Source organism: Malurus melanocephalus, unplaced genomic scaffold (genome assembly GCF_030028575.1).
Source record: "Malurus melanocephalus ecotype Western Australia unplaced genomic scaffold, MMel_1.1 scaffold_150, whole genome shotgun sequence".
Taxonomy (NCBI): domain Eukaryota; kingdom Metazoa; phylum Chordata; class Aves; order Passeriformes; family Maluridae; genus Malurus; species Malurus melanocephalus.
Genome location: NW_026623382.1, coordinates 661,098 through 684,409, shown reverse-complemented (window position 1 = coordinate 684,409; position 23,312 = coordinate 661,098). Strand labels below are relative to the sequence as shown.

Here is a 23,312-nt window from a genome sequence, read left to right as displayed (position 1 = left end):
CAACTTGTACAGACCAAGTGGAAAAGTTAAGACCAAGATGTGATGTTTATTTAGCATCAATAGTTTCAAATCTTTGTTTATCATTTCTTACTTAAAAGAGATTAAACAAAAACAATAGCTGTCCTAGGAAACTACCACAAAAATTCTTTCAAAAATATTCACTCCAAATTGGCATATTTCATGCAATTTTTCTTGTCATTAAAAATGTAATAAATTAATTTTACATGAATCACAGATGAAAACTTTGTGGTAATGTTTGTGTAGTTATAGATCAACACAGAAAATGAAGTACCATCATTTTTGGCTATGGAGCAGAGCTTCTTAGAACACTGTTGGTCAGGAGTGAGTGATACTGGTAGAGATACCTACCAATTTCTAGACATTTCAGCTTATACCCAAACCCTGAATTAACATTGTTAGTGCAGGTTGCAAAACCACTTCAAGATGGAGCTCAGAAGTAACACATGTTTCCACTATCTTTCATTCCRTCCTTTTGTATTATTCTCAAACCTCAAATACAAAGGGAGAAGCAATTTTTAAATAAAAACCTCCTTCATCATCCCATTTGAAAAGCACGACTATTTTTATTTATAGCACCATYGTTTAACTACAAATATTATTTGTCATATCAATGCCATAAGTGCCCAGGGTTATGTCAGATCTCTCTTAATAATATGGGTGCATGTCACAGTGATATGCAAATAGGAAGAGAATCTGGGGTGATAATGGTTAAAAAAGGTAAGAAGAGAGACATCCTCATGTTTCAACTACTCTTCAGCGATGAGGGATCAGCATGAGGGACATATCTCACATGTGCCTCATACAAAATTCCATGTACTAACTCCAAAGCATCTGGTGTGGGACAGAAATAGGATACTGGACTAAGTATATCCTATTCTCCCTGTGCAGTATTCCAGAGCTGTCTACATTCTCATGCAGCAGATGTGAAACATGCCTGCAATATCTGTTRTGCTTTAATTATTTGCACTCCTGTGTTTGAATACCAGGTTTTGGCCACCTAACCAAGCAATTGCTGAAGCTGGCGGAYGGCCGCGTGGTGCTGGCACTGGAGGGAGGACATGACCTTACTGCCATCTGTGACGCCTCTGAAGCCTGTATAAATGCCCTTCTAGGAAATGAGGTAAAACATAAATCATAGTAGGTGGAGAGAATGATTGGAATGCTATCTTTGCTCTCCTTTTAATAACAATGGTCTCAGTCCTTTTTCCATTTGGTATAAAACCCATGGATTTTGAATGTCTTAGAAATGAACTGACCTCAAATGGGCTGGTTTGCATAAATACCTCTAGAGTAGATAATTATACAAATCTTTCTGTGTGTGCCTAAAGCATTCCCAGTTCTGAGTAATATTTAAAACCTCCAAATTGCTTTTAGTGATGTGTGGAATACTAGACTTGACATCATTAGTAGTCATTGTTGTGCATGTCATCTATTAGGAATGGACCTTTTAGCCATCTGTCATGGAAAAAAATGGCCTTTTCAAGGTAACTGGTAGTCTTGGAAACTGGATATTGCAAAGGCACATTTTTTGCAGTATTTTGACACTTCACTTTTGAAACATTAATAAAAATATGTTCAAGTTTTCATTAAAAAATTAATTTATAAATGAAGAGTCAGGATGATCTGTATGTAGTCAAAATGGAGTTTCCAAGCGTTATCAGAAACTGTGTATGTTTACAACTTTTGAGAGTAGACTGTCAGACTAAGTAAATATATGTATGTGCCATTTATGTACACAAATGCAAGACAAGGATTCATAWTAGTTAAAATGTTTCTGCTGTCCACCAGAGAATGTCTTTTATTCTATAAATCCAGTGAAGAGGAAAAAAAATTGCTGAAGGTGCAGCCAAAATAATTTACAAAAAAACTTTACCATAAATTGTGAAATTTGCAAGATCTTGTTATAAAGTGCAGTGTGCTACTTTTCTTCCCTCTCAAGGGAAGTGCTAATAGCTATATAATCTCTTCAATCAAATGTATTAGTGCCAAATTGCAAGCTAGTCTGCCAATTCTCTTCCACTTCAAGGCTTCATACCTATGTGAATAAGGTGAAGTAATGTGTCTTCTGATGGATGTTGGGTAGAAGAATTTTCTAAGTGCTCTTTTAAACCTTTGCCTTTCATCTTTCTGACACATCAACAATGCTTATTATTTTTTATGTTATACATACAATGAATAAAGTGTTAGCTTTTCCAAAAATATTCTCAGAAATGTAAAGCAGACACCAGAAGAAAAAAGAAAGGTTTCAGCGGGTTTTATCCACTGTCACCTTTGACAAACTCCATAAGGAAAGTTTTCCACTGTGGTGGTATATGCTACTAAAAAAGCTGCTCAGCTCAAGGTTAGTTGTTTATTTAGGTATTGAAATGCAGATTAAATAGCCCAGCTTGAGGCATTTGGCAATCTTAGTGAATGCAGCATAGCATGCAGCATTGCATGCAGCATTCCTGACTAGCTGTARTTCCAGGGCAGTGTCGTTGATATTTCTGTTGTCATCTTCCCTGTGATAGTAACTTGCAACATCAGTGGCTTTTCACAGCATTTCTAAACACATTCCCTGAAATTCGCAGCCTTGTAGGACTGATGTGATTGGTGCTGTGCTGATGATGTGATGTGTCCTCCTTTGTATAGGTGCCTGGGTCCCTCTGTCCAGTTATGACCATTTGGTGGTACTACCCATTTATGGAAACTGCCTTATTTTGTTTTGMCCCTATATCATACCAACTACTATTTCTGCTATCACTGWCATTATCCAARARAAAATWYTGATTGTRAGAAAAATTAATTAARATAAGGGTAYTGGAATAAAGATTTTCTTCCATTTTMYATTAGAGTAATTAGAGAYSAGAAAATTAGATAAAYTGTGARTCTGTTTTCAAAATATAGCAAAGTACATTTCATGAGGGACAAAAATTCACTAACTGAGAATGAATGCAAAAAACATCCACACAGCCATTTTTAATTTGCATGTAAAAGGACATGGTCCTTAATAACTTGAAACATCTCGGGCAATAAGCATTGTTCTCATGTCCTTTTACTCACAACACTGTCTTTTGGGACATGTGTCAAATGGTTTAGTGCAGCAGAATTTCAAAGACAAAATGTGCTATGGCTATGAAGAAGGGAAGAGTGCTCCAGAAAGGTTGTGGTACGAAGAGTACCACAAGAAACTGACTTTGGCTTAAAAGAATAAGTAAAGGTGTTGCCAAGGAGCAGACACTAATGAGAAAGTCTGATACTTAGCAGTTAGAAATAGATTTATGGCAATAAGCACCACATGCCCCACAGCATTTACACTGCTTGATTTCAGCACACTMTTCATGAACTTGCCCAGCAAACTCCAAGCATGTTCTGCCAAGGACAGAATTATTTTTTTCTTTAAACAACCAATTACTGCAATTTGAGGATGCATTCTTCTCTAAATGCAATGCTTTACAGGTGATTAATAGGATAATTATAACCTATTATCTGCCTTTCTCTTTTAAAAATAATGGTATATGGTGCACCCTTAGTTTAAAAACATTGGCAAGATTAACTTCAGTTCTAAGTACTACACATGCAATTGAACTCAAATTAGAAAGGCTGGGAAAGGCCTTCGTGAGGTACCCTGCAGTTTGTCAGATGTATTTATTCATGTGCTGAGGATTAGAATTCATAAACATTTTGCAGAGKTTTTTGAAAACTTTTTCTTTTCTTTTGTTGTTTTTGGCCAAGACTTTTCAATACAGAAATCCACTGCTTCATGTGTTCTATTACCAACAGAATAACAGTTTAAAAAAGAATTCTAAAACTAGCCACAGCTTTCAACTTTCATGGAGCGCTGGTCTGATATGTTACCTAAGAGGTAACATCAAATTTACAAGTGCAAAATACCCTCTTTTTTACATTTCTTTCAGATAATCAAGAAGGAAAACAGGTTGACATCCAAAATAGATATATTTTGTTTTAATTTATATATGGCTTATAGCTTAGTGATTTGTTTAGTCAGATAACTTCTCACTCTTCTCTTAAAAAAAAAAAAGTGAGTGAAGACACCAGGAAAAGAATACTCTACCAAATTAATCTTCTTTAAATAATTTGAGCATGGATGAACTGATATAACCAATGTAGAATTTAGAGGAGATCCATCCCCTATCTGACAGCAACTGTAAAGAAGGCAAGAAATACTGTAGTATCTGACATGACTCAGTTTGATCTGTTTCTGTGGATACTTTCTTAAATAGTGAGCAAGCTAAAAAGAAAATTACAGAATTAAGGATAAATTTTATAAAGGTAAATTATTAATTAGAAAGTTTGCATATAAAATGCTTTGATATCTTAGGTTTTCCTCTCCATGCTTCTGTTTACAAGCAGAAAGTTTCCATTTGAGAAAAATCCATTTGACCATTTGCAGACCTAATGAGAAGAGATGTAGGTTATCTCCTTGGAAGGAAATCTTCYTAAGGGGTGAGAAGAGATTAAGCAGCTGGGTTCCCTTGAAATCCAAAATGTAAACATGGAAAACCTTCTGGAAGGTGAAAAGGCAAGATGACCATCARTTGGCCTTAAAATATCCCTGAATTTTCTCAACATGGTTTGAGAACTTGTCCATTAAAAAAACATCTGTCAAAACAAAAGAAAAGATGGATTCAGATAATTCCAAATGCATCATTGCTTTTAAGCACAAGCCTTTCYGAGATTATATGTGTGCTGAAAATTAAATTCTTTCACTCATTGTGACACTTTTTAAATGATTATATAGTTTTTCACGCATTGGTTATATAGTTTTAAATACTCATTTTTAAAATGTRTAGATATACATATTACTTCAATTATGAAAACCATTAAATGCAAAGATTCATATTTTATTCCGACAAGCCTGTGAAAATTGGGTTGAATATTGGATTTTTCCCCAAAGTCTTCATCATGGAGTGTGGAAATTCCACATTATTTTGCCCCTCCTAGCTTAGGTGCTATAAAGAACTCTGCTATGACTTTGGTGTCCAGGTGGTGGTAATGCTGCTTTAGATGTGTAAGGGTAGGTTCTGCTTGCTTTCCTCCATATTATTTTTGAAGAGGCACTACTTGGATTTAAAAAATCCTTGGGCACAGGCTTTCCTTGACTCCAGTATGCTAAATCCTACCTTTTACTTCCAAATAACTGCGTTCAGATAGRGGACCTTCTGCAGCCAGAGATAGTAAGGAAGGCTTCCTTCAAGAACAAAATTCTCTGAGTCAAAACCCAAGGATTTGCCTCTTCCTTCATCACGTCCTTTTTAAAGAAGCCAGGTTTGATGTTTCCATGACACAGAAGTCAGTCTAACATCATGGTGCCTSTGCTCTGCCTACAGGTTTGGGCAGGGTATCGTAGCTCCCCATGGCACAGCAGTTTTCTGTGGTGTGTAACAAGTGATAATTATTCACAGATGGGGTCATGCTCCTCTTTGCACAGAAGAAGCAGGGAAGTGCAGTCCRCAGCGTCTGTGCCCAGCAGGACCCTGCAGCAAAGGCGCAGAGAGGATGCATGTCTGCTCTCATTGACTGCCGCGGCCAAGGCTGAGTTCGGCCCCAAGTGTAAAAACATTTTTAAGTGACTAAATTTAACATCTTATAGTAAATATTCTTCTGGCTTGAATTTCAGTCTGAAGCAGAATTTGACAAAACATTGTGATTGGTTGGCTCCCAAGCATGCTTGAAAACTTACACCRGACAATTTTCTTGCAGAGTGTGAAGTATGCGCTTCTTTCTTGCAATCTGTTGAGCTGGCATTTAGGAGGGGWTGGTAATTTAAGTGGAAAGCTTGTACTCTGCAGCTTTCCTGCTGATGATGAAAAGTTGGCATTTTCTCCTTTGTGGAATTCCGTGTGAATCTGGGGCTGCTTGCCAGCTAGGCAGTGAGCTCTGCCAAGAGGGCCTGGGCTGTGTTAAAAGTGGTTATTTACCAGAGCAGGTAAGCATTTCTCTCTCCAAAATGGAAATATTCAGGGAAGTGAATTTGGCCTGAGATCAATTTTAAATTGCATCATTAACTTGCTCTGTATCTCACATCCTCATTGTTAATCTGAGTCTAATACTAGAAAATAATTAACACCAAGGCTGAAACCTATCAACTGCTGATTGTATTAACCCAGAATCTAGAAATAGAGATTTAGATGGGGTAGGGAACTGGAGCAATGTGTGCCAGAGGTTAGCATGGTGGCATCAAAGGTGGACAGTGCTAGTCAGGAAGTGGTTTGGCCAAGGAAACAGAATATTCTGATTCCAAAGTTAAATAATTCCAAGGTATTGCTTGGTTTTCAGGGACTGGCAGGTGCTCATGACCCTTTGTGTCTTTGAACTTACTCGCTGATTAAATCTGATTTGTTGTTTTGTTTATTTGTTCTAACCGTTGATCACAAAAATACCTTCTTAAAGTGCTTATATGTAAACAGAGAGTGCAGAAACTCTGAGAAGATTGCTAACATAAGAACACAAAATATAAGTGGACCTGTGAGATGTTCTGTACTCACAGGCAACATTAAAAACAACAAAGCTCAGTCTTCATGCTGATAGATTTTTTACACCAAGAAAAGGAGGTTGTGATTCTTCCTGCTGCAGCCCTGGCATCCCTGAGGAGCTGCCTGCCTCCTCCCCTTCCTCTGCCTCTGGCAGRCTCTCTGTGTTCCTTTCCTTATGCTTACACTTGCCTCACTTGTCAGTARTCTTTAACTGCACTCTGCAACATTCTTCAGTGAAGCTACTCTGGGTACCTTAAAACATGATAGTGCTGAAGACAACATGGATATTGCTAGAGTTTTCAGCTCAATACAGACTGCTGTAGTTTCAGATTCTCTCCACGTTCCCAAGGATCAATTCAGATCTCTTTCTGGGCACATGAAATTTCCATCGTTAATTCCATCTTCAAACATTTGTTGAAATGCCTCTGGCAGATTTTGGCATACCAAGTGATTTTTTGCCCATTTACATTGTTTTTCCTACTTAGAAAATTATTAGTGGACACAGCTTCTACTTTCATCTTCTACTTTGGACACAAAAGCCCAATTCAGCCATGTAAAAGCTTTGAAAATGTGACCCTTTGTGTCTGATCCAAACTGTCTCTCCAGTGGTTTGGTTATTTCTGCAGACTTGAGCTGTTTTTCTTTGAAAGATTTGTTTCCTGATGTTGTATTTCCAATGCTCTTTTCAGCTTCTTTTCTGTTAGTCTCCAGATTTAATAGACTTTRTGATCTGAATGCCACTAAGTGTAGGAGGGAAGGAGGTGGTGCCATATGTGCCAGGTGTAATTTCTTTTGTTCAGTATTGGGTCTAACTGCTGGTATTTTCCAGGGACACCTCTGTGTCTATACAGTTGTATGCAACCTGTGGATAATTGCCAACATAATCATCCTTTTGAATGTAGACAGTCTCTTTTCTAAGTGCATAAAAAGAACTGCCATAACCCACTGGCTTATATTTCTGCAGTGTTTTTGTAATGGTACTGCATTTTGGGCTGAGGATATATCATGTAATGGATTTACTCATGAAGCCTGATAAAATTTCCTTGATTTGAAAGAGGGTCCAAGGTCTGTTGGGCTGTACTTAAGGGGGAGGAGACAAAAGGCTTAGGAACCTGCCTCAGACAAGCTTGGAATGTAAAATCAAAGTTTTGTGGAAAAAAAGAGTTGAGGAAATGATCAAGCATGACCATTATATTCACCTGCAAAACTGTCAGTACTGCTAACAGATGGARTAATGGTTRGGATAARTGYTGGGTGTTTCACCATTTTTCTTCTTYTCTTTAAGGATTYATCAGCTCATGCTGGTTTCTRAAAACACATCTGCAATTTCTAAATATTCACCTGATATGTSTAGATATTCAAATGTGGCCTACTTATTTGTTTTTTTAAATTCTATACTGAGAAATAAAGAGGCGGTTTTGGTGTATTAGGGAAAAACAAACCTTTTGTGTTTCGGCTCTTGCAAAAATCCAACTTTAAGCAAGGCAACAAAATATATACCTTTTAATAGAAAATCTCCTCTATCTGTCTCTACATCCATTGTTCCCATTTTAATAATTAGTATGAAAGGTCTGCATAGGATTAGTACAAAAGGTCTGCATAAAGAATCTTAGGGTACTCAAAGGGCAAACCAAGACAGCTCTCACATATTGCAGTCTGGCAATTCCATACCTTTAACTGTTATTCCTACTGCTATAGCCTGGAGCTGTTTTGTTCTATTTCAGGGAAGTGAATTGGTCATCAAAGCCTTAGGAATTAGGAAATTGATGAAACAGAACCTTAAACTATGCTTTGCTTCCCCTTACGTACTCCTGCACCCAGCAAAACCAAACAGAAAKTCAGGGTTTTATATTTTTCCCTGGCCAAATGACAGATTATTTTAAGCACAAAATGACTAGTGAAAAAGGAAATGCTATTTGTCTGCATAACTCAAGGTAGGGATTACTAAGATTATTGTATGGATTATTGTTCTAAAATCTGTAAATCCTGATCTGTTGGTTGGCATTTTCATAAAGGTGCAGTTTCCCCCCAGGCACCTGAAAGAGTTACCGAATAGAGTTGCCTGCGAAGATGATAAAGTATATGTGGTTCAAGGATTGAAAAAGTATCTGAAGTATTATTTGTATTGTAGTTGCTGTCTTTGTTCTAATCCATGATACATACTAGATAGGAACAACCTTTCTTTGCATTTTGGCCTCTTTGGTAACCAAGCAGAGCTGGGACTTAGTCAGGTCCAACCAGCACTTCTCTGCACGYTTGATCACTGTGCAGAATGGAGTGATTTATGCTATTTGAAAACAAAACATAGTGCTATTGTTTCTAGCCAGGAGAAAATCTTCCAGCTGCAATCCCATATGGGCTTCTAAGGAAATAATGACATGAACAGCCCTATTCATTTTAGTTACCAAGACTCCAAAAGACTGGWGATATTTGCAATGTCTTTATCGCTGACAGGCATTCTCTGCTGATTGTAGSGGCAGGATCCCAGAAGTTCTGGGATTTGCAGCTGAGCTTGCTTAAAATAGCACCACTAAGGGAGTGTCCCCACTACATTACTTCCCACTATGTGTGCTCGGATCAAAGTTGATTTTATCTTGCTGGTGAGTAGCAATGCAGYGGTAGCAACCTGGAGGACAGTCTGTGATGGCTACTGAACTATTAACTTGACAAAGGAAGCTCCTTGGGTGGGCTTCACTTGACCTAGTTTAAAATAGACCCAGGCACGCTTAAGAAAGGAGTTTTGTCTGCAGTACAGATGTCTCCTGTCAACGGTGGTTGAACTTCCTTAGCTTTAGAGAGGAGAGATTGGTATTGATATCGCTCTTTTTTGTCCACCTTGACACAGTTGTTACTCCTAAGGATGCATGCCTGCACACCCAGCCAGGCAGCTTGGGGAAACAGAAGAGCTTCCTGACTCCCAGCATTGTTCAATGAGAGTATAGTTGTTACAGTGCAAGGAGAAACATTTAGCCCAAACAATTTTTTACCCTTTTTTCCTGGGAGAAAATGTGTGGAAAGTGGACAAAAAAAGCACATGTGGATGAATTTCAAAATACAGTTTGCTTTTTATGATTATCCATTGCAGGGAAAAAATAACTGCGCAGTAACTGAGAACTTCTTTCTGCTAATGCAGCCCTACTCAAAGAATATGCAATTTAAACTGGCTAATTAAAATGCAGCTGATTCTATAAAAAACTTGCTCAGAGAACTCTTACTACTGATCTGCATAACCATTTTTTATTTGCAACTTTATTTGAAATTAATGTAAAGCTAGTAAAAGCAGCTGTGTTTTATGGTTTTCCCCTATAAACCTTGAAATGTGTAAGATGGTTAGATGTAATAACACCAGAAAAATAAAGATAATAGAGTGCACACTTTGGTTCCAGTGCGGCTTCAGCAAGGTTTTGTTTGGAGTGCCCAGCTGCGTATACAGACACAGTGGAATTTGGTTTGTGAGGAACCTACAAAAATTACACAAATAACTAGCATTTTTTTAATGAATAATACACAGACATGCACCTGCTTCAGAGACTCCATAGATTAGTTTTGCAGCCAATAGAAAAGCCCCTTGGAATTCAATTACATGGCTGGAAAACAAAAAACAAAATCATGACTATACATTTAGAACTGATACCAGCAACATATTAACCAGTTCTTGGGCTGAGCTTTTCCTGAGGATTAGATTGTTTCAGTTTGTTTTATGTCCCTGTGGCTTCTTGAATATTTATATTATTCTATTCTATTCTTTCAGCTGGAGCCTCTCCCGGAAGATATTGTGCACCAAATCCCCAATATGAATGCAATAGCTTCTTTAAAAAAGACCACTGAAATTCAAAGTATGTTTCTCAGTTTGAGTTGGTGGGTTAGTGGGTTTGGGGTTATTTTTTTATTATTAATTAATGTCATAGACATTGTTTCAGAGGAAAGAGTGGGCAAATGTGTTATGTATAAATTGGCATGCTGTGTCTAAAATTTATATATATATAGATGCTTTTATATATATATATATATATATATATATATATGCTTTTATTTTTATTTCTTTGGCATATCTTTGTTTCTGCCATGTATTTAGCCTTGACAAAGTAACCCATTAAAATAATTTAACCATTTCTGGTTCCTGGATATTCCCAAATCTTTTCATTCCAGAGGAGATTGGATGAAATAGATGTTTGTCAGTGAGGGTCAGGAACAGACAGGTAAATCAGAGCTCTAACAAATAGTCTTTTCAGATTCTGGTTTTGCAGCCCTTTACAAGGTACTTACTATGAGATTCATAACTTGAGATAAAGCTAAAAAGTTCAGAATGGGCACTGATCCATGGWACAGTGCTAAAAAATACATAATTTTATTGTTTCTGAGACAAAGGGTACATTATTGCTTCACTTGTGTGCTCTGACCCCAGCCCTTAACCACCCAGATGCTTTAGGGCATTTTCTCACTGAAGAACTTTATGCCATCAATTGCTTAAATCCCACTGAGCACACTTGCCTAAAATTCTCTAATCTTCTGCTCTCTGCCATTTTACTGAGGCAGTGGGAGCTTCCTGACTTCTACTGTTTTCTGGCTCCTTAAGAATAACAAATTAATAACAAATGTTTTCCTTCATTTGAGATGAACCACAAATGATTGGGATTCATCTGCATAAAATAAATGCAGTTTTTAAAAGGGATGCTGTGTCCAATTCATGCAGTACTTCTCAATCTGATTTTGGTTGTAAAGTGACAAAGATAATTAATTGTAGGTATGTATTCCATCATGCATATTCAGTAGACACCTAGATATGCAAATACTTTAAAACAACTGTGTATAATATATTCCAATAAGTTCATTTTGCTGAKTGGAGTATTCTCAGGTAGTTCATGAGTTAAAATTCTCTGTTCATAAGCTGCTAATGATCTCAAAGGAGTCAGCAAGTTTAGGAGATTCRTGTACTGTGCAAGATAGAACAGATTTGCAAATGATAACAAGGGCAGGAGGTTACAGACCACAGACATAAGGAAAGGAAATGMAATTCTGCTGGAAATCAAACATGTCTGTAATTGAAAATGAATTTGAAATCCAAAAAAATGGTGAATTGAGAAACAGACAAACAAAAGAAAGGGTAGGAATGCACACAAATTATTGTAGTTGAGAGAGAAGGTGYGGATTTAGGAACAAATATATAGTGTAAATCTGAAAACATTGTCTAGAGCTCTGCAGAATGACTTAATTTTGTCTCAATTAGATTTCAGCTGAGCTGGTACTGTATGCAGTCCAGTGGGCTGTTCTGAAACCTAAGTCAGGCTGCTCAGGGCTTGGAGTTAGTTACACACAACATTCTGCCTTTTCTAGCAGTTACTACCTAACAAGTTATGTTTACCTCATTTTGTCTGGAGAGAGACCAAGTATTAGAAAGGACTATGCTTGGATGACAGAAAGGAGTCCTGAGGAAGCCCAATGCAGTTTTGTGATGTATACTAATTAGACCTAAGAGAAGCAAGTATTYGTTCAATATTTTAGGGAGTTACGCAGGCTGGACAGTACAGGCTGTTGAGTAGCACCTCAAGAGGTACTGAGAAAGCCTGATTTGTTTGGATCTTTGCTTTCATCTATATTGGGTTTGTATTTCTGTGATCCAACTTTCATAATGAATATTAGCAATATTTTATACCAAATGARCCCCTCCTCTGTGCTTTTTGCAAAATCTTGAAGCTACAATGCTTGTTGTTTTTTTTTTTCCTAACTAGAACAGAATTTGTATCAATGTTTTGTATGACAGTGATCCAAAGCTCCTTTGGAAATGTAATCCATTTGGAATTAGTTGTTTCCACACCCATGTAAGAGGCTATTTCTAAACAATCCTGTTCACTAGCAAACATTTTTTTTCAAGCAAACCTCGGTACAGCATATCCAAATCTATCTATGAAAGGCAGCTACAAATGCCTATAACAGTGACAAAAGCATTCCCTTTTATTATTCCTGGTAATAGTCTGTGCTCCCAAAAATCTTTGAGGGAGACTTAAGTATATTTTCATGCTGAAAGACAAAGTATACCTAGAAGACCGATTTAGTTTGTTTTTTTTTCTTTCAGTCCATGATTGCTCAAGTTTTGTATGAATGAAACCAGCAGCAAGCTTCATTCTTTCCCCTGAGCTCCACCAAGTTCTTCTCAATGAATGTAACAGCACTGGTAGAATTTCACATTCCAGTMGAGCACAGTAGAAATGGCATTTTCAGAGATAGATGCAATTTGAAGCCAATGCTTTTTGACTTCTTTTAATTGTCAATCCACASCATACCTCCTAACAAAGCTCCTTTGCAGCTGCATGCTGTGATTGTCTCTCCAGTCCATAACACTTTGCCTGCAAATCTTTTGGCTGAACACACATTCAAGACCTGTGTGTTTTGTGTACAACAAATCAATGTTGTCGTGGATAAAAAGAAACTTGGAAAGCTTTTCCTTACCCCAAGTGTTTGTAAAGTACAGTTTTCTGACTTTAAAGAAAAACCTATCATTGCTTTTYCAAAGCATCACAGAGCCCTCTTTGGATGCAGTACCTGCTGCTACCTGGATGCTGTCCCTAAGTGGGACTGCTTACACATTTCCCCCACAAACCACAATCACTCTGCCATGCAGGTCTGTTCTCCAGGACCCTCCACTGCAGTKTTTGGGCTGCCACCTGCTTCCTGGCCTGACTGCTCTCTCCCTCACTGAAGCACCTCTCATAACACACTCTCAGTGCAGGGAAACAAGGAAAATCACCAATCGTYTGGGAGTGAAGGGCAGTTAAATGGGCACAGAGAGCCCACTAATATGCTTGAATTGGCCCTGAGTTTTAATGTTACAAGAAAGTCAGGATCCAGGGGGCAGCTGGTGTGCAAGCCTGTGTGTGAATGAACGACTGTGATGTAGCAATMCTCACTGATGCTGTTTTATTGTTGCTGCAGGAGAGCAACACAGTGGTAGCTGGGTACTAATATTTTATTTTATGWATAAAAGCCCTTGAAAACTCCAGCAGTGAACATGGGTTCATTTCTTTTATAGGCAAGAGGGGGTATTATTCCCATGCCAACAGATTTGATTTTCTTGCACATCTGTTTCTGCAACAAAAACCCCACCCACTCTGTGAACATTTAGCTCATAAATTATAGGGTTTGAATGGGGTGTATATTGCAAAGACTGACTTTTGCACATAGGATCTGTGAGAACATTGTGGAATGCTCATATAACTTTTTTGTTTGTTTTTAGTGTATTTTTTAATGAATAGAGAATATGGTCTCTGAGCACAGWAATAATAGAGAATATTTTTGTCTTGTTTTTATAAAATTTGCCAGGCTCCAATCATTGAGCCTACTGTTATGTACATAACTTTTYAGCTCTGTCTTTCATGTTTTTGGAGCAAAGCCAACCTCCTAACACTTAATCTCAACTTTGTAGGATACTTAATACACTTTACATTTTATCCCCAGAAGGTCCCCGTTATTTAAAGATTCTGCTAACTACTCAAACGTGCACACTATTAGAGTTCAAAGAAACACTCTGGCCGTGCTCACTGGTTGTTCTTAAAGATTGACTCGGGCTTTCATCTTGCAATGATGTTTTTGAATAAAGACATTTTCAGGCTTTATTGACAGCTGCTTTCTCACTGGAGGGAAAAGTTCATCTTTCCAAAAGCCTGAAACTGTTCTGAGAGCTGTGTTACCAAAGAGGGAGTTTTCAGCAGCCCTTCTGCAGCACAGGCAGCACCACTGCTGGCCTGGCCTCCCAGCTGTCAAAGCCTCCAGCTACCCTCTGGATAAGCACCTCAGCTCAGCCTGCTGCCCAGCTGCCAAAATCCTCCTTTTAGTCCTTGGAAAGGTCCCCTACTTGATCCCCTCTCTTTCACAGCTGTCGAAACCCTCCGTCTAATTCCCAGATAAGTACCCTGATCCAACCTCTGCAGCAGCTGCTGAAAGCTTCTTGCTAAACACKGAGTAAGCTCTGGTCCAGAGCTCCCAGACTTCCCAAAGCTCCTAATTCCCAGGTGTCATCCACCTGGCAATTAGTGAGTGCTCAGTGTTTTACTGGACTGTAAGAAATATATATGTAAATTCTTGTTCATGTGGTTACCAATAATCAGCCTGTTTCTTAATAGTCCTGCAGTAGCAGATCATTTCATRTGTTTAGGAAGAGTCACATGCCGTTATTTTTTGCATTGCTTGATGARCTTCTTCTGTTGCAGGCAGAAACCTGCAAATACTCACACTTTTAATGCACTGCTGTATTTTTACAYGGCAAACCAGAAAGCTCTATTCCTTATGATACCTGGCAGCTTTCCAGCAACAGCCAGTTCATATATGAATGTTTAAAATAAATTATTGTTCTAGTATACGCCCTGCGGTTGGAGGAGAAAGAACATCCAGGACTAACAAACCTGATTGTTCTGGCAATACCACTTCTGTCCGAGCTGGCATTTCTGACTTTTTTCCTTTTCRAGACAGTGCTGTGTGAGCACTTTGTACAACAATGTTCATTTTTCTACATTTTGCTGTCTCTGCATCAACTGTGTGCTCTAACAGAGCTTCTAGTTATTAACCCTGCTCTGAACTCCCATCACCTTGCGTGGATAAAGCCAATAGCCTGCCTGACAGTCTGTGTTCATTAGTCTGTGTGTTACTCCTCCAGTTTATTACCTTCTGGGGAAGGGTGTGACACAGCTCTTGGAATGAAAACACTTTCCAACTTGGCATTCTCAGGTTCAGAAATAGACYTCTTCACTGCAGTCTGAAATTTCAACTGTACTGCTTACACCACAGTGTTTTTAAATTATAATCACTCTGTTCAGCTAAGTGATTACTGTTCTTATACCACCATGCTAGCTAAAATTCCCATAAATTATTATGTGTGYTTTCCTTAGGCAAGTACTGGAAGTCAGTGGAGCCATACTCTGTGCCAGTGGATTGTGCTCTGGCTGAGTCTCAGAAGCAGGAGAGGGAGGAGACAGAAACTGTATCTGCTATGGCCTCTCTTTCAGTGGATGTTGAGCAGTGTATTCCTCAGGAAGGCAGCAGGTAAGTGTGTGAAATTATTGCAGAGAACAAGRCTTTCACTCCACCCAAGTGAAATGAAGAAGAAAGGAAGCCTAAGGGTTGTTTCAAAATTATCTGCTAATTGTGATAACTGGAATTTTTCTTCACTGGATTTGAGTTCTCTCACTTAGCCACTGGAAGCAGAGATATTCTATGCTAGCAGTTTTTTTGTTTTGGTTTTTTTTTGTTTTTCTTTTTTTTTGGTGTGTCTATTTCTCTACTAAAGTTCATGATTAGTGCAAGAACCTTGTTTTCCTCCCATGTCTAATGCTTGCTACTGCATAAAAAGTGCAATATCCATATGAGGTAAATAGACATGGTCAAGTGTAATCAACCATATCCTTCTCATTAGAAACTTTCCAAATCTCTTTTAGTTTTAATTTTCTAGGAAGATGTTTAACAAACAGATAAATTTAATAAGGATGGAGTAAATCATTATTAAATGATATTAAACAGGCATTAAAAGTTATTTCTCGGGAAGAAATGGAACAGTGCCAGTATAAAACTYAAAGCAACCCTGACCAGGATTAGGGCCAACATTTTCCATGTACCAAGATGAAGGTACACCAGCAAAGAATGAGAATGCTGTTTTTTCCAGCTTGTCATCTGCTTTTTACATTAATGAAGATTGCTTTCAACTTCCATATTGAGAAAATGATGCAGTAAGTGCTGTTGTGTGTTTTGCCAATTACACATGAAAAGAAAAATCAATAGCCACTGAATACTGTGCCATCTATAATCAGAAAAGCCACTGCAGAAGATTTTGGAGTTTGCTATTTATGGTTTTAAGGACAAATATTCCTGGTCTTTGCCAGTAGAGAAAGACTCAAAATGTAGTGAACCATTCAGGTTCCATCACACACACAAGACGAGAGGGAGGAGGAAAGATGAAAAAAGCCTTATAAGGAGACCCATCAGCACATCAGGCTGTGTGTGGAACAACAGCAGAGAAAGGAGGGAGCTGGGGGTAGGGGGAGCAGTGATGGGAGTGGAGCCAGAAAGATCCGTGGCTCCTCCATTGTGACTGCTTCTGATTTGCTTTGGTTTGTGTCTCCTACGTTGGGTCTTTTAACCAGAACTGAACTGATAGGCGCCCAAGGGACTTGTGCAATGCTCAAAGCTATGGGCATGTTTGGGAATGAACATCCCTCAGAACAGTGGGAACAATCATCTGTCAATGAGTTAAGAGGCTTGACTCAAAGGGACACACAGGGAGCTTGTAAAATTCACAGGATTTTCATAATTACCTTTCCAATTGTAATTATATTTTAATATGCTCTGGCTATTCTTATATTACTATTATTGCAGACAACTTCATCAAAGCTTAGAGAAGAATCCATGATGAACACAATGTATTTTAGATTTGTGACTGTGCTAATCAGTGCTCAGCTAAGGMATAATGTAGTTTTCATATAAACTTTTGACAGTTATAAGACTGTTATAAGACTTCTGCTAGCTAGGGACAGAAAAATGCCTACTTGCATGTGCATAGCTCTGAAATAGAAATAATTTTAGTGGAAGAATTGGAAATAATGCAGTCAAACAAAATAAAGCTAYAAATTGTCTGGAAAAGGGCATGGTTAATTCTGTGTATTTTTATATTGGTGAGAATAACCAAAAATTTTATTTGCTATGTGACTCCACTCAAAACTACAACTATCAAGAGCAACTGCTGCTCCTACCTGTTTTGAGCAAAATATCCCTTTGATTAACACTGCACTTAATTATTGTACTTATTACTTACCAACTGTGATAACCTGTGACAGTTTCCCCCCATTCTGAAAACAGAATTTCAGGGCAGAGCTKAGAAACACAGAAAAAAATGGATGTGCTGAAATGTACACAAGTGGAATTCATGTGGCTGCCAGATTCATTACACTTCATCAGTTCTGGACTCTTGTAGGGATGAATCCATTGTGATTAATTGTTTTGTGGAAAAACGACTTTGTTTGGAACATCTTCTGTGGTGCTGCAGACATTTGTCAGCAGCACAAAGAAAAGCCTACGCACGCATGCGTCCTGAAGTCTGTTTGTACATTCATAACCTTCAAAAAAGTCACATGAAGCCAAATTGCCATCAGAGAGTGACAGAACAAGAAAAATGCTGTCCCACTGGACCAAAATTGATAGTTAGGTTTTCTGAGGCTTCTGAGCATCATTTTCTTTGTGTTCTTCCTGATTAATATAAGGAAACAAAATTTTTTCCCCTGAAAGTTGGATTTTGATAGTCCTCAGCTGTGAGGAGACCTGAGAGGACCTGGCTGCACTCTGAGTGTAAATAAAAATCCATCATAGAGTGTCCAGAGAGTGAGTCTGRGACATTGCACACTCTGGGTTCTGTGTAATTTGCTTCTTTTCACATAAACATGCCATCCATTTCATAGGTACGCACCAACACAAACAGCAGGGGCAYAGAGATGAGGTCAGCTTTGCTTTTTCATGGTTTTTAATGTTTGTTGTAATAAAGGGCTGTGTATTAAATGCTCCTTCTCCAGCCACTCCCATGGCAARCAGAGGGCAGCAGGGATGTGAGGAATCATGGGGATCTCAGACCCTCTTAGGAKGTGTGCCCTTCCTCCTGTTGTTATAGACGGGGTCACCTTCTGAAGACCTGTTTCAAGCTTTTGCATTGAGTGTTCATTTGGGAAAGTTGTTTGTGATGGTAGGATGGGAGCAGAACAGGAAACACCATGGCTGACAGGGAGTCTGAAGGGTTCCTTCATTACACCAGCAGTCAATTTGTTTCCTCTTAATTCCCAGCACAGTCAGCCAGGCTGATAGTTCTGGCCTGCAATTCTAACCCTGTTTCACTGATTCGATGGCAGAGATCCTGTTGACTTCAGCTCAGGATGGTCAGGCCTCCAGATGAAGAGAGCAGCAGCAAGAGTCTCTTTGCGGGAAACTCTGGCCAGTTATGTTGGAGGATATATTGGTGTTGGAGTGAGATGACTCACTTTAAATTCAGATTTTGAGTAAAGCAGCTCTTTTCCTGGCCAACTCATATCTGACTCATTTACCACTGATGGATAAAATGCTCCTGGCTAAGGCCCATATTAAGTATTTTTATTTCTTTCTTCTCTCTTTCTTTCTTTTCTTCAAGTGACAGTGCCGATTATTTTTTTTGCTTGATTTTCTCTGGCAGGGTAAATGAAGAAAAACGTGAAAAGCTGCTACGCTTTTTGTGTTTTATTTTACCAAAGCATAACTCTGCATTTTAAGGTCCAACTGAATCTTGATTATAGACTTTGGAAGAGTACAGATATAGAAAAAAGAGTTTGTGGATAGGAAAGAAAACATGTATGATGCTAACAGCTTTAAATAGAGATGCAGTTAAAGGAACTGGCATGTCCTATAGAACATTTCTAACTACCAGAACTTTTATGTGTTGATAACTGTTTATTCCCTGTGAGATACAGATTTAGCTGATTAGAATTTTGCTTTGGCCAGACATCTGTTTCAGAAATCGTGCTGTGAAAATATTCAGCACAGTGCTGTCCCTGATACATTAAAACTTCTGTATGTTTCTTCTTAAAATGGAAAAAGAAAAGGGTGTGGAGGGAGATCTGAGATCTCTTGCACTTACTATTTTTACAGGAAACAGTAAATCTTGAAAATGACATTTATCAGAATTCGACTTTATGGCTCTGATTCAGCTGAGCATAGATTTTACTCAAATGGAAATGAAAACAAAGTATGATTTTACTCTTAGTGTTACAGAGCTACCAGTTGCAGTTTCAGTCAAATTACATTATAATATTGTATATTAGGGCAAATGGTTGGATCAGGGGGTGCAGCGAGCTGCCATTTAGGGTCACTTGCCATATTTGTCTATCAACTTATAAAGCTTCCCCTAGCATTTCATTATTTGGATATCTGCCCCAGCTGTGCTGAGTACACAACACCTACCTGGTGTTGCAACAGGACCTGCAATCCCATCCAGGCTCAGGAGCTGCAGAGCAGCTTTCCCAGGTCAGCCTGCAYCCTTATCTTGCCCACCTTCTTCTCATCCCCTGTGGTGGGTGCAAAGGAAGAGAACCAGGAGTAGAGGAGGGTGAGAGCCACCCTTGCCCTGGTGAGTTGATAGATCTCAACAGCTGTAGCTGACCCATCCTGTCTAAAAGCCTTGAGGATACTTACACAGGCATAAACTTTTTCAAATTTTTTTGAACCGACTTACACCTCTGGCACTTGGGTAGTGAATCCCACAGCCTCATCAGGCAYTGCACTTCTTTTACTTTTTAACTGATAAGATCACTGGGGAACCCCTAGGTCTTGTGTTGTGAGAAAGAAAACCACTTCTTTTCTTACTCACCATCTTTGTCCTATTTTTAGTTTTAAAGGCTTGAACTTCTCAAGACTCCATATTCCTCCTGGTATGAAAATAATTTCTTACCTTTGATGATTTTTGCTGCTCTCTGTATTTTTTGTAGTTTCCTTGAGATGGAATAAGGGCTGCATGCATGACTCCAGGTGCTAGGCACATTGTGGATTTACACAGTAGTTTAATATAGGGGATGTTTTGTTTCTGTGGCTCTCTGCTCCTCTACCATGAACTCCAAGCTCTCAGTCATAGCCTTTACTGTTAAAACAGTTAAAGCTGTCTTCTCCCATTTTGTGTGTTCTTYGTTTTTGTTCTTTTTGAAAAGTTTGCTTTCTTTTCCATACAGAAATGATGTTATGGGCCTTAGAACTGACTAGTATTGGCAATTTGGCATCATCAGCAAACATCATCACCCAAATCTACTGGTGGTCTGCCTAGTCTTTTTGAGATGCTCTGGAAAATTCTTCCATGGTGAAAATTCACCAATATTATTATCGGTTTCCTGCTTTTGATGTATTGTTAATGCATGAAAGAACCTTCTCCCAACAACCTASGTTCTTCTTGGATAAAAAAGTCCTTGGATAAAATTGTTGGAAGACCTTCTTTGCACAGGGATATCACTTGATTCATCTTTCCTAATTTCCTTCAGAAACTTCTAATAAATTTGAAAGGCTTTTCACCTTTATAAGTGTTAATATCTAACTCTTACCCAAATGCCTGTTACCCAAATGCCTACTGATTCCATCACTGATAATAGCTGCTTTCAATTTTGCCATACAGGCTTGCTGTATCTCCTGTGGTTTTCAAAAGGGGAACTGCATTTCTTGCCTTCTCTACCCCTTGCTGAGTTAAGCTGTAGAATATGCTCAATAACTATTTCTTTAACAACATCCTAATCGTATTCCCCTGGAACTTAGCAGACAAATATCATCTGCTCTTCGAAATTTCGCAATGTTTGGTGTATCAGTTCATTCTAGTGCTGATTCAGTTTAGGATAGTTCATCTGCAAGTAATAAAATCTCACTGACACTTCTCCAGTGAACCCAGATATAAATAGTTCATTTTGCTTTTGTGGTCTACCTTCCTTGATGCTCCTTTTATGCTTTGATCACTTCTTCTGATGTATTTTGAAAGATCTTTTTATTATTAGCTTTTATGCCTTTAATATGTTGCTCTTCAGACTTTCCTTTGGTTTGCTTCATTGAGGGTTTAAGTTTTACTTGCCAGAGTTTATATTTTATTTAATTTGCCTTATTTGGACATTATTTCCTCCTTTGAGACCATACATGTAGTTACCTTATTCTGCTCTTAAACTAGGATGGGTTTCACTTTTAGTTCCCTTCTCTTTGATCCCCACAAAGTCCATTTTTACTAGGATATACACTTACTCAGAATCTCATATAATGTCTTTAGATACTCCCCAAATCACCTCTATGATATAGAAATGTACCTCTTTTTGCCCAGCTCTTTGCTACCAAAATATCACTTTTCAATTACAATGATCTTCCCTGAGACAGCTGAGTTAAATTAAGAACAGATTATGGCATAGAACAGCCATACCATGCCAGAAAAATCTATCTTTTGTTCAGCAGTTCCTAGGACTTGGAAACATACCTTGAATTTTTATTTTTATGTGTGTGATGATGTAGCTAAGAGTAATCTCTGTAATTCTAATTTTAAAAATCATGTAAGAGAAACATTTTCTTTTTTGGATGATGTACTGTATTTGTCTACATTCTTAAATACTGCCTTTCTTTAAATGGTAGATATTAATTAGTTTTAATAATTTTCTCATTAATAACAGTTATTCTCAATTGCCACAGAACAATATTTAAGAGKTCACATGTTTTGCCAGATTTTATCCATACGGCAGGATTTTTACCTCATCTATTTATTTTGTTTTGAGGTTTAAACAGAAACATTTTGTTTAGTGTTAACTACAAAGAGATTAATTCATTCTGCCATAGTCAGATTCTGCATTTAGAGAGCTAAAGATGAGCATTTTTGCAGCACACCAAAGTGGAAGCAGGAAGGCTCAGCTCCTAGGAAGTTGCAGTTTAAATGAGCCACAGTGAAGCCTTAGAGAAAAATCACAGTTGTGGTTCTCTAATCATTACAATCTCAATTGGTGCCTTTCTGAGTTTGCCARCTGCATGGAATTGGTTTAGATCAGACCTGAGCTCACAGCTGCATCTCGAGGAACTGCTCAGAGCATACARCATGGGATGGAGGTTCTGCCTGGTTTATGTTTTTGTGCCAACTTCCTGTCAGCTACAGGAATAGTGACTGAACTGATGTAACTAACAGTGACAAAGCTGAAGTAACACAAATTTGGCCTGTCAGACTCTGCCCCCCTYGATTTTTCTTTTGACAACTTTTGATTTTGTCARAATGGGTATATATTGACTCTCTGCTCAGTGCTATGGGATTTACAGTGTTTTTGTCTYTKTTYTGTGGGSCCTAACATAGTCCTGGCTCTCACAAASCTCTWGACTGATCTGTTATGTCACAGAACYAAGTGGTTTTTAATGATAAACCACTGGATAGATCCAGTGACTTCTCTGACACTAATAAAATGAAGTTAAAGCATACTCATARGTCTTCAAAAGGRGACTGAAGAATTCTGTGAGAGTACCCACACTGAGAGACAAAAGCTGGAATGCCATGACCCTCTAACTTTATCTCCCTTTCCTAAGTAGGACCTTGCATCTGGCACTTTTATGTAAAAATTATTATTGGTGCTTATGCTCTGGCTCATGCYGAATATATCTGGCCTGTTGCTGGAATATATTGGAATATATTAGAATATAACACTCAAGATCAGTGAGGACTGCTCCTGGCCCTCGGAAACACCTTTGTCAGTGAAAAATTTCCCAATGAAGAAAGACCTAAGTAGGATCCTTAATTGTACTGTGGTCATGAGAATGCCAGTCCCAGAAGGCCAGCACATGTGAGCAGATTGTTTCATGTATTGCTTCCCTAGATTCCTATAAATAGACAGACCCCTGCTGTTATTTCCAGAGATTTTCCACAGTTTCACCCCTTCCTGATCTGTCAATATCCAGTCAAAATCTATTGACAYAGTGAATCTAGTGTTGTTTCTCATTCGCTTACAGCAAAATCTAAAAACAGAGCTTTCATTTCATCTTCCAAATTATCCTTTCCAGGAGCCTTATCCTTTCCAGGCAGATCCATAAGGTTCTGGATGTTTGATAAGGGCTTATTGACCCTCTGTGTTATGCCAGAGGACTTTGAGGTTTCCCAAAAGTGTCTGGAGAAAATGGAGGTGTGTGGTCAGCACAACAGCAAGGTGCACCATCAGAATGAATTCYTCACCTGGTGTGTGATCCTTTGTTACCCTGAGCACCTCAGCAGCAGCCTGGGCTCCATCTCACCCTGACTGCCTTTGTGTGCTCTGTGCTGAAAGCCGGGACAAAGCAAGA

At 38.4% G+C, this 23,312-nt stretch overlaps 1 protein-coding gene across 1 annotated transcript in view; it reads left to right on the top strand.

Moving 5' to 3' along the window:
- Nucleotides 1-23,312, top strand: part of LOC130576745 (histone deacetylase 5-like) — a 114,617-nt gene that overhangs the window by 83,386 nt on the left and 7,919 nt on the right. Inside the window, exons 7-9 of the mRNA XM_057371627.1 lie at nt 1,008-1,141; nt 10,249-10,333; nt 15,377-15,530. Coding sequence (XP_057227610.1) covers nt 1,008-1,141; nt 10,249-10,333; nt 15,377-15,530 — 373 coding nt within the window. The remainder of the gene's footprint in view (nt 1-1,007; nt 1,142-10,248; nt 10,334-15,376; nt 15,531-23,312) is intronic.